The 11674-nt window shown below is 37.5% G+C and overlaps 1 protein-coding gene across 2 annotated transcripts; it reads right to left on the bottom strand.

The window, feature by feature from the left end:
- Nucleotides 1–5849: 5849 nt before the first annotated feature.
- On the bottom strand, nucleotides 5850–10172 carry LOC104210506 (phosphatidylinositol 4-kinase gamma 7-like). Of its 2 annotated transcripts, XM_009759419.2 has the most exons (3): nucleotides 9932–10172; nucleotides 8657–8788; nucleotides 5850–8339 (listed from the first exon to the last, which is right to left on the bottom strand). In XM_009759419.2, the coding sequence occupies exon 3, from the start codon at nucleotides 8104–8106 to the stop codon at nucleotides 6187–6189; it is 1920 nt and encodes a 639-aa protein (XP_009757721.1). In that variant the 5' UTR covers nucleotides 8107–8339; nucleotides 8657–8788; nucleotides 9932–10172; the 3' UTR covers nucleotides 5850–6186. The 2 variants fall into 2 exon arrangements, with proteins under 2 accessions (XP_009757721.1, XP_009757720.1); XM_009759418.2 differs by lacking the exon at nucleotides 8657–8788 and having other exon boundaries at nucleotides 9932–10167.
- Nucleotides 10173–11674: the final 1502 nt, after the last annotated feature.

Raw genomic sequence — 11674 nt, 5'->3', positions numbered from 1 at the left:
CTAAAGCAAGGAAGAAGAACTATGTTATGAGTGCAGGGAGCAAGGTCACTACAAGAGAGATTGTCCTAAGTTGAAAGAGAACAGACGGAAGCAGAAAGTAAATAATTCTGCAAATATTATTGACACTTGCAATAATTTTGATGATAGTGACTATGTAGGGAAAGTTTGTGTTGCGAGTTCTAGTCGTAGGAAAAACTCCTGGGTTCTTGATTCTTGTGCTACTTTCCACATATGTCCACACAAGAATTGATTTGCAACTTAGAAGCAGATAAGTGGGGCGGTCTACATGGGAGATGATAATCCATTATCATTAAAGGGGATTAGTAACAACAGATTGAGAATGTTCGATGGAATTATCAGAAATATTGAGTGTTGCAATGTTCCTCGGATAAAGAAAAATTTGATTTTGCTTTCGACTTTAGATGACCAAGGGTATAAGTTTCACTCCGGTAATGGAATACTTAAGGTGTATAAAGGATCCATGGTACTCATGAAGGGTAAAATGCTAAATTGTATCATCTTCACGTCAGTGTAGTTGAAGAAGAAGTTGTTGTAGCTTCTAAAAAAAAGTAATCTGAATCAGTCTCAGTTGTGGCACTTGCGACTTGGTTATATGAGTGATAAGAGATTGTCTTTGTTGAACAAGTAAATTTGTTGGATAGGCACAAAAATTAATTTTTGAATTTTTGTGAGCACTATGTATTTGATAAACAGACAAGGGTAAAATTCAGTAAGAAGACAGAGCATAAGACCATAGACAAGTTAGATTATATAAATTCAGATTTTTGGGGTCAAAACAGAGCTCCCTCTAAGAGTGGTGCTAGGTATTTTATGACTTTGATTGACAATTACTCACGGATGGCATAGGTGTATATTCTAAAAACAAAGATGAGGTATTTTTGGCATTTGTTAAATTGAAGACGATGGTTGAGAGGCAGACGGAAAGAAAAGTTAAGCGTCTTCGGACTGACAATGGGTTGGAATGTTGCAATTTTAAGTTCAATAATTTTTGCAACGGGCATAGTGAGAATTACACTTGTGTCAAAACACCACAACAGAATGATGTTGCAGAACGTATGAATATAATGCTTTGTGATAAGGCACGAAGCATGTTTTCATACTAATGTGTTAGCAAGGATTTGGCCAGAAGTAATCAATACAACCTGTTATTTGGTCAACAGATCTCCATCCACAACAATTGAGTTCAAAACTCCCTTTGAGGTATGGTCCGGTTCGTCTGCTGATTATTCAAATTCGATGATATTTGGTTGCCATGCTTATGCTCATGTGAGGGATGAAAAACTTGTGTTGAGAGCAAAGAACTGCATATTTCTAGGGTATGAACCTCGAGTGAAAGGTTATAGGTTGTGGTGCACAGATCAAAAGACTCCAGGGTTCATTATCAATAGGGATGTGGCATTGAATGAATCTACCGCACTAGACAATCAGATAGAGAAAGCAATAGCCAAAACAGATCATAGTGCCAGTGACTTCATAGAGCTAGAAATTGAATTTCTACTAGTTTAGCCCAGTAGTTCTAAAGTAGAGGAAGTGGAGGAGGTGCAGAATATCGAGATGATAATATTAATATACATGTGCATTATTGTAACGATCCGGCTGGTCGTTTTAAGAATTAACGCTCTGATCCCCTATTAACCGCTTTTTCCATATTTGTTTCTGCTATTTTGATTTGCCGGAATGATTCGTTGTGAGTTTCGGAGTATTTTAGGACACTTAGTTCCTCAATGAGAGCTTACGTAGCAGTGTGAAGACGACGTTGGAATGGAATTACATCGATTTCGTTAGCTCTATTGGGTGATTTCGGGCTTAGGGGCGTGTTCGGATTGTGTTTTGGAGGTCTGTAGCTTATTTAAGCTTGAAATGCCGAAAGTTAAATTTTTGAAGTTTCTGGATCAATAGTGAAATTTTGATATCGCAGTCGGAATCTGATTTTGAAAGTTAGAATAGCTTCGTAGTGTTGAATGTGATTTGTGTGCAAAATTTGGGGACAATCGAACTTGGTTTGGTTGGTTTCGGCATCGGTTGTAGGATTCTTAAAATTTCAAGTTCTTTGGGTTTGGATTGGAGGGTGATTCGTAGTTTTAGCATTGTTTGATGTGATTTGGGGTTGGACTAAGTTCGTATGATGTTTTAGGATTGGCTGGTATGTTTGTTTGAGGTCTCGGGGGCCTCGGGTAGTGTGTTTTGGATGCTCAACGGACCATTTTTGGACTTGGAGAAGGATCAAATTTTCTAGTTTTTCTGTTACAGAATTTCTTTCATCGCGATCGCTTGAGGAGGCTCGCGATCGCGTAAGCTTAGATGAGGCAGAGAGAGTTTTGTTATTCACGATCGTCGGAAAAGGTATGCGAATGCATAGTATTGGTAAAAGGTTGAATCACGAATGTATGGGCTATGCCGCGTTCGCGAAAAAGAAGTGAGGTAGCTGTGGAGTGGAGAGTTTCTCTTCGCGATCGCATGAGGTCAACCGCGCTCGCGTAGACCTGAGCAGTGCAAGCATCGTGTTCACGTAGGATAAATTTGGGAGCCAGCGAAGTTGTTCTTCGCGATCGCGATCGCGTGGGAGCTTCCGTGATCGCGATTAAGGTCGCATCTGGGCACAGCATAAATTTCAAAATCAAAGGTTTTGAGTTCATATCACAAAATTGAAAATTGGGAGCTCGGTAGGAGACGAATTTTGGAGAGATTTTCGGAGGAAGTTGCGGGTAATGATTCCTAACTCCTTTTTGCTTATAACCCATTAATTTAAACATGAATTCATCATCTAATTTCGGATTTGGGGTAAGAAATTAAGAAAAAATTGAGAAAAGTTCTTAGGCCTAATTTTGGGATTTTGATCAATATTTTGGTATCGAATTAGAGTAATTTTGGTATGGTTAGACTCATGAGTGGATGGGGCCCGGAGAGGATTTTTGGGCATTTTTTTATTTTCTTACATTAGCTTCGATTCCTTTAGCCAAATTCATTGGTTATAGTTATATTTATATTATGAAATTTATTTGATTAGATTTGGGCCACTCGGAGTTGGATACTCGTGGCAAGAGCGTGATTTTGGGTTGATTTTTGAGCTGGTTTGAGATAAGTGGCTTGCCTAACCTTTTGTGGGGGAACTCCCCTTAGGATTTTGGCATTGTAGTTATATGAGTGTCATGTACGTGAGGTGACGAGTGCGTACACGTGCTAATTGTTGAAAAATCTCGTTTCTATTAAGTAAATATCTGTGCTTTTCTTGTAATTGAGCAATACGTATACTTGAAGCCTCTTGTTTAGCTTAGGGAAAGCATGTTTATGTGTTATAAATGCCTTACCTGCTTTAACTGCTTGCATGTACTCTGTGCAGCATGTTTAGAGTAGAATTCCTGTTTATTCACGAATAGAACTATAGATTCTTTCTTGATACTGTTGTTTGTTTATTTTGGGACTACGAAATGATATCCGGGAGATCCCCGTGCATGTTTACTTTGGGGCTATGGATCGGTATTCCGGGAGATCCCCTGCACGTTTATATTTGGGACTACGGGACGACACCTAGGAGATTCCCCTGTACTGAATATTTACTTTGAGACTACGAATTGGTATTCCGGGAGATCCTCTACACTTTTACGTTTGGGACTATGGGACGATATCCAGGGAGATTCCCTGTTGCTATCTCTGTATACTGAGTTACATTCTTTCTGTGATTTTATTCTCTATTAACTGTTAGTGCTTTAATTATACTGCCACATTTCGTGTTGTTTACCTTGTTTTAGGTATATAACCAGTAGGGCCCTGATCTTCCTCGTCACTACTCGACTGAGGTTAGGCTTGCACTTACTGGGTACCGCTGTGGTGTACTCATGCCCTTTCCTCCACATGTTTTTCGTGTGCAAATTCAGGTTCTTCGGCTCAGCCATACTATCAGTGAGGCGAGGCGATTCTCAGAGATTTCGAGGTATATCTGCCGCGTCCGCAGACCGAGGAGTCCCTTTCTATTCTTTCTTTTAGCTATAGACCTTATGTATTTTCCTTTGATTAGACATTCCGGAGTTAGAACACTATGTAGTATCAACAGCTTGTGATTTCATGAGATTCCGGGTTTTGGAAGTTGATTCAGATTTGAGAGTGTGTATTGTATATGTCAAGCGGCATCTTAAAAGTTTATTATGTTTTATCCGCAGTTTTTGTTAGTTTCGTATTTCGTTTCTTTTTTCCGCAATTTGTTAGGCTTACCTAGTCGTAGAGACTAGGTGCCGTCACAACAGTTCACGGAGGGCGAACTTGGATCGTGACAAATATCAACCATATATCATTGCAACAGGCAGAGAGAAGATAGTGATCAACCGACCATAGAAGTTTGCAAATATATTTGATGGGAATCTTTTTGGATATTCGAATCTTATGGGAATTGTTTGGCAGTTACAGAGAGCGTTGATACATTTGAGTGTAATAGCTATTCAGAAGTTATTTCTAGTGCAGAAGTAGATCGACGAATTTATATTATAGTTGAAGAGATCCTCTTGACAAGTTTAGGTGTTGCCTAGACTTAGTTGATGTTTGCAGCAATGGGTAGAGCCCTCGCGGGGGTTAAGGACAAGGTAGAGAGATGTTGTTCTTGTTGATGAAGAGAATTCAAGATAAGGAAAAAATTTATTATTTGTGACTTGAATTATTTCCTTGTAGTTTTAGAAAACTCATTATCTCTATAGGTTTGGGAAAGCCCATTGTTCTAATAAATTTGGGAAAGGAAAACTTATTGTCCTTATCGGATTGGGAAACATTTCTCTTATAGGTTTGGAACTATTTGGGATCCATATATAGGGGTTGTAGTTGGGAATTCTAGAGATTGTATTGTGTTTTTCTTCTCTTTCATAATGAAACTCCCTCTGCTTCTGCCACGAGGATTAGGCTTAGTCGAATCTCGTTAAATGTTTATATTGATTTTTCTTTTCTATATGTTTTGTGCTTAATTGTGTGCTAGTTAACCCACGATCAATAAAATACCCGGCATCTTTTGCCACCAAACTCTAGACTGCTTAGCTTTCTTCTTTATCTGCCTTGTGCTCTGTTCTTCCAGTCAGAACTCAGCAGCAAGTTATAATTTTCAATACTTCATGCCAATATAGAAAGTTATATTTTTCAATACTTCATGCCCATATAGAAAGGCCTTGTTTTTGTAAAATATAACAGTTGATGCAGACTTCCACCAACTCTACCTGCTTATCGCTCTTTTATCTCGCTTTACTTTTAACGTCAAAATCTGTCCTTTTCTGTTAACAGGAACTGCGATTAAACTAAATACCAAACTGGGAAACTTCGCAAACTAATTAGACATTAAATATATGTTCTGCAATGATGTTTATTTTGAACTCATCAATCATTGAAGGGACAACTGGTCTTTGAGGGACCCAACCTGCACTTTTTTGTTGCCACCCCATAATTGTTTTTGAATCGCGTGTCACAAATGTCGTATTTTCTTTTACCACTTGTAAGAGAATACAAATATACAACCTGGACAGACATGACAATTTGCGAAGGGATGCAACTGAATGTATCCTTTTCGATGGGAGAAGAATAGACAATACACAAACCATTAAACAGATAATCAGATAATGTTACCTTGAAACAATGACTCGGAATATATCATTGATTAACATCTGTAATGGTTGTGATTAGATTAAGACGGACTTGAATAGCGCATATGAATAGTAAAGATAGATTCATATAATTAATTCCACGTTGCTTGGAATTGAGGCATTGTTATTATTGGAGTACATCAATAGCCCAAGCATAGATAATCAAGCTTATGTGCTGACTTAAAAGAGCAAGAAATTGTAAGAACATATCCAGTGTTTGCATAAAACTGTTTTTCTTTCTTTTTTTCATATTTCATTCTACATATTTATTTATGTAACAGTGACTCCACAACGCAGTGAAAGGGGAAAAATTGAAAGAAAAAAAAAATCGCAGATGTCAACGATAAGAAAGATACAACCAATTCTACTCAGCTCTTCCACTCGGCTGCCTCCAAAAATATTTACAGCATATCCTATGGCCCTACTCCCGCTCTATCACGACTTCAGGGAGAAAAACCATCCTAAGCTAGAATTCCTTGATCACTTCCATAAGTCTGCAGTCTTATTCAGGCATAAGTCATCCTTATAGGGGAAATATAGTAATACCTCAAACTCAAAACTGGCAAGAAGTCCCAAGCCTTTGTCTCTGCCTCTGACCAAGGGTGATAGACTTGCGCTTGGCAAAAGCTGGGTAAAGCAGCTCTTCAAACTTCTCTAGAAACAAAGCCCACTCGCTGTCATTCATATCTGCTAGCTTCACAAAGCTGACACTTGCAGGAAGCTGCTCATTTGCGCTCCTATGTCCAGAGGAGGAACCAGCCAGATAGCCATTTTCTGGTTTTGTTCCTGAAAATTTTGGAAATTTCAGTTTCTTCTCACCTAAGCTGGTATTCTTGAGAGACATTGAAAGTTTTGACATTGTAGTAACGTTATTTGCTGGGGCAGGAACACAAGTAAAGCTCTTTTCCTCTTCTTCCTCGCTTTCCTCTTCCTCGATACTTTCATCTAGTTTAGAGAGTGGGAAGCAGCCATTTCCTCCAATTGGAAAATGAAATGGGTTTCGGTTCATGAAGTCCTGAGAAATCAATTTGGGACTGTAGTCATATCCAGCATCTTCGCAATCTATGTCAAATTGAAACTCCTCATCCACTTCAGCCTTTGGAGAAAGAATCTCCCTCTCAGAAATCAGCCTTCTTGCCTCCAAGCAAACAACTTCAAGCTCACTTGGTTCCTCCTCCCCACTTCGGAATTCCCTGCTCATCATCTCACCAATTTCAGCAAGGCAGAGACCATAAGCAGCGGCTTCCTTGAGAAAAATGGTGGAAAGGACCAAGACACGAAGGCAAGCTTCACGAATCATAGGGAGCTCACTTCGTAGCATCTCAGAGTCCCGAATAGGATCAAGTTTCTGCATGTACTCAAGTTCATCGTCTGTGAATGGAATAGATGCCTGGGGCCAATGGATCCACTCAAAATACGGATCTTCTAAGCTCTCTGGTAGACAGAGACCATGATCAATGGGGATGAGATCTACTTGACCAAATCTTCCAATACCATCAAGCTTCCTAACTAAAAGATTTCCTGCATGTCTATCTGTGTTAAAAATCCTAATGTCTAATATCCCAATCCGATGCACTACAGCAACAGGGAAGTTTGAGGTTCCATGGTCACTGGCATCAAAATCATGAGGAATGAACTGTTGAAAAGACGCAATCTTGCTGACAAGCTGCTTCTTGCTATGAGGCTTGTCTCCATTTACACCATCGTTGACATTGAAGACTGAGTGAGTAATTTTCACCAATGCAGTAGCTGGCACATTGGCAAAATGATCATAGTCAAGAAGATATGCAGCCACCTCCCTAAACCCTGTTTCCCCAACTCTGACTGATCGTTTTAAGCCTGGCTGCCCAAGAGCTTTGCCAACAAATCCTTTCGGATTGTTTGGTGCAAATGGTTCTTCATCTGTGGGCTTCACAATAGCAACACTCTCACCTCTGCTATTTCTAAAATAATACGCCCCTCCAAGTCCACTATGGACGGGGAGTGGATCAACGCCAGTCTTTATTGCCTTCACAATTTCTTTGATAATTTGCTTTGTCTTGGCAAACTGACCTGCGTTTCCCAGTATTTCAATGGGACCACTTTGATCTCTTGGTTGGATATCCCTCCCTGTGGGTGAAAGGCATGGAGTTGATGAACTTCTGTGCATAAAGTTCCTCGTCAGCAGTAGAGGGGAATCATTCCGGACAGCACTAAGATCATTCTTCAGCACCCTATCACCAAATGTCAAAGAACTCTCCTCAATTGGGTAGTTAAGTGCAAGCTGCAACCTTCTCTTCACAGTATGCGCATTGTCACTGCGGTCTAATTCCATCCCCAGTACACAACCAGTTTCAGTTTGCACAAAAACACGTCTCCTCCCAGCCGGTTTCCCTTCCGTCCTACTCTTTCCATGGTACTCCCCACCAAGTGGGCTCTTGAAGATTGCCACAGCCATCTGGGTCTGAACAGGACTATCCGCGCTACGAGACATAAAAGGTCAAGAAACACAGTTGGCAGTCACAATCGGCAACAGAGATGGCGGCAGAAGAGAGCTTTCCACGCACTCTCAATTGAACGCCAAACTCAAAAGCCGATTCTGAACAAACCAGGAAATGATTCAATTTGGAAATAATCATCAATGAGCAAAGAGGAACCAAAACCAACCCAGATAATATTACACTACAACAGCCATCTCACAATGTGGATAAGACAGTACACAACGATCTGAAAAGAGATACAAAACAGAATTAGAATACAACCTGGACCAATTCATGTCATTAGTCAAGAAATGTAATAAGAGCATCACAAGGTTATTCAAGCCATGAAAGACCAAAAGCCACCAAATAGAAACTAGGAAAAGGATGTAACTCATATACACTGAGAATATAAAGAAATTTTTTACGCTATCACTATAATTAAGTTACATCAGCTTCCCGAAGTTTGAGACTGAAAAGCAGTCGTGGTGGTGTATTTTAACAAGTTGTAGTAGGTTGGTTATCCATATTTCTAAATTTCCAACTCAAGCTTAATGCGAATGTTACCTAGTTGGACCAGTTGAAAGTTAAACCCAAAAATAGATCACCAATTTGCATATCACACCAATATGGTAGCATTAAAATCCTGACCCTGTCACAGGCTTGTCAACTAGGAAGCATAGAAAGACCTACAAGAAACTGATGAAGAATTCTTTGTTACTAAAATCACGTTGTCTAATTCCTTAACACTTAAGAAAAGAAGAATCACAAACGTAACTCACATAAACTTTCAAAGGTTAAAAAAGCATTCAGTACTGTGCTCACAATCAATGCCAAGCTATAAACCACTTGAAACTGAAACTAGTGTGAAACACGTAATACATACAGAATCTAACTAATTACACAAATAAAACTATATATCTAAAATAACACTGTTTTTGCTAAAGAGAAAGAGTGATATTTGAGTAATTTGTAACAGTAAAGAGTGATATTTGAGTAATTTGTAACAGTCATCAGTAAAATTACTAGTACTGTTTTAAATGAATCTAATTAATCTCTCTCATTTCTAATGGTTAGTAGAAACGTAGATTTTTTGTACTAAAACACAATCAAACTCAATTCCCAGTCCTTCAATTAAAAAGAAAATCAACAGCAAGCTAAAAACACTTGGAACTGAACCTCGTTTGAAACACGTTACATACACAAAATTTTAGAGATTATAACTGACTCCTCAAGAATTTAAGTTATATACACAATCAGTGTAAAGAATTTTTACACCATCAGTGTAATATAACCTACTATAGCAGGTTAGGATACTATTTTTATCATATTATATCAATTAATGCTTATTTTAAAGCTTTAACTGTAATTATACCATAACCTCTAAAACTCTCATTTTCATTCAATAACATAAAAATAGCTTTGAAAATAAAATCTTAAACTAGTAAACTTGAATCCTTTGAGAACAACATTCATATACAACAAAAACTCAAATGCGAAGCTACAAACACTTGAAACTGAAATTCAAATAACACTCTTTCTTATCAAATTAATACTGTTTACTGCTAAAAAAAGAGTGTTATTTGAGTCATTAAGGACACTCTTTTGTGAGATTAATCTCATACTCTCATTTTCATTCAATAAGTGAAAATAAATAGATTTATAAATTTATATCCTTCAAAGGAAAAAAAGAAAATTAAAATCCTAAAAATAATCTGAATAAAACTCGGATGATCCAGAACGAACATTGAAGGACGAATCAGGAACAAAATAAACAAGTAATTAAGTAAAAAAACAAATAAATAAATTCCAAAAAGTTGAATAAAAGAGCGGGAAAACTACCGGAAGGCCAGATCTGAAGATTGCACCTCTGTGTTTCTTTTTTTCCGGCAAACAGAACAAAAACAAAACACACCTCGCCGGCGTCTGAAAGATTCAAATCACTTTTTTAACCGTCTGATTCAGACACAACAGAAGATTCAACCGCTAGGATTTGATGCAGTTCAGTCCAAAGCCACCAAAACCCTCTCTCTTCCTTTTGCTCTTTGTAGCTTCAGCTTCTTTTTTGCTCTCTCTATGCCTTATTTCCTATCATATGCAGTGCATCTATATATCCATAACAGGATTTAATTTTTTATTTTAATTTTCTTCTTCGGCTTTTTGTTATTTTCTGTTTTACCCTCAAAATTCGTTTTATTAACTTTGGTTTGTTCTCCACCAGCGGGGTAAACCGTAAACGTATTGCGTGAATCGTGGTTTGGTTTGTTAACTAACTATAGTTTATCGTTTTGTAGCTTAATTCATGGAAAAGTCTAGAATATTGGATCTTCAGCCGTTGGATTTTTGACAGACGGCGGGATTTGGTCGGGAAATAAGGTGATGGTGACGTGGAGGTATCTGATTAGAGACTGACGTGGCATAGTCAGCGGGAGTGTTTAATTACCGAAAATGTCCCTTATGAAATGAGATTGGTTTTCCAATGAGAGGACAGAGATATTCACCTTACCTGGAGTTAATACGAGAGGTTGCTCTGATAGCTAGACAATAGGGCTCAGTCACTCCAAGAGTAGGGTGGGCAGTTCTTGGTGGGAAAGATACCGAGTTTTTATTTGGAAACAGCTTTCTATCCATGGTAGGGATAAGATCTGCATACACACTACCCTCTCAGACCTTACTAATAGGATTATACTGAATTGTCATTGTTGTTGTTGTCGTTAATACGAGGTTTGACGGCGTGCTTTGCGCGTGTACGGAAAGATGATAGAATGGATTCTAGTGATTTCCTGCTGGGTGTGGGGTTTACGTTTTCATTAACCTTAATCGATTTTTTATTGTACTACTAACATTTGCCTTTTTGTAGAATGGGTTGATTAATGAATATATCAAGAAACAAACACTAATTTATGAGGGTAAATAATATTTCAGTATTCTTTTAAAAACATTATGTGTAAAACTTGTCTGACGTGTATTTCAAGTAAAATAATACAATAACTCTCGGAAGAGTAAAGTATACCTAGACCATAGGCATACCTTATAAAAATAGAAAAATTGTTTTTGATAGACCCCGATTCAAGAGAAAAAAACTAAAAAGGAAAAAGAAACAACAAATAGTAACCATAGCAAACAAAGGTGATATAATAACTAAAGCGAAAGAAAAGACATATAGTAGAAGAAATATGCAAATATGAATATTATTTTAAGTAAAATAATAGTTTTTAAAATTTCTGAATACTTATTTTTTAACTTTTATTTTAAAATTATTCTTTTCTGACTTCAACCGATATTATTCAATCACCTAGTTAAAATTTGACGAATTAACTACATAAAAGGATATTTATACTATTAAAGTATTTAAGAACTAACTACAACTAAATATATATTTTATGTATGGCTAAGAATATTCAAAACATAGAATAAAATAATTTGTTCGAATGATAAATTGATACTGAATATTAATTAATAAAAATAAATTAAAGTGTTTCACGAATAATAGGTCATGACATTTGTTAAATCTAGTTTTAATGATGTAAATAATATATCTATGCAGAAAATCAATTACAGAATAATAAGGAATCAAGAAGCTAC

Source organism: Nicotiana sylvestris, chromosome 4 (genome assembly GCF_000393655.2).
Source record: "Nicotiana sylvestris chromosome 4, ASM39365v2, whole genome shotgun sequence".
Classification (NCBI taxonomy): Eukaryota; Viridiplantae; Streptophyta; class Magnoliopsida; order Solanales; family Solanaceae; genus Nicotiana; species Nicotiana sylvestris.
Note: the sequence above shows the minus strand (reverse complement) of the source record. Positions and strands in the feature narration are given on the sequence as shown.

Bases quoted from the DNA above. Each gene is read 5' to 3' on its own strand.
- LOC104210506 (XM_009759419.2), bottom strand. From the start codon at position 8,106: ATGTCTCGTAGCGCGGATAGTCCTGTTCAGACCCAGATGGCTGTGGCA.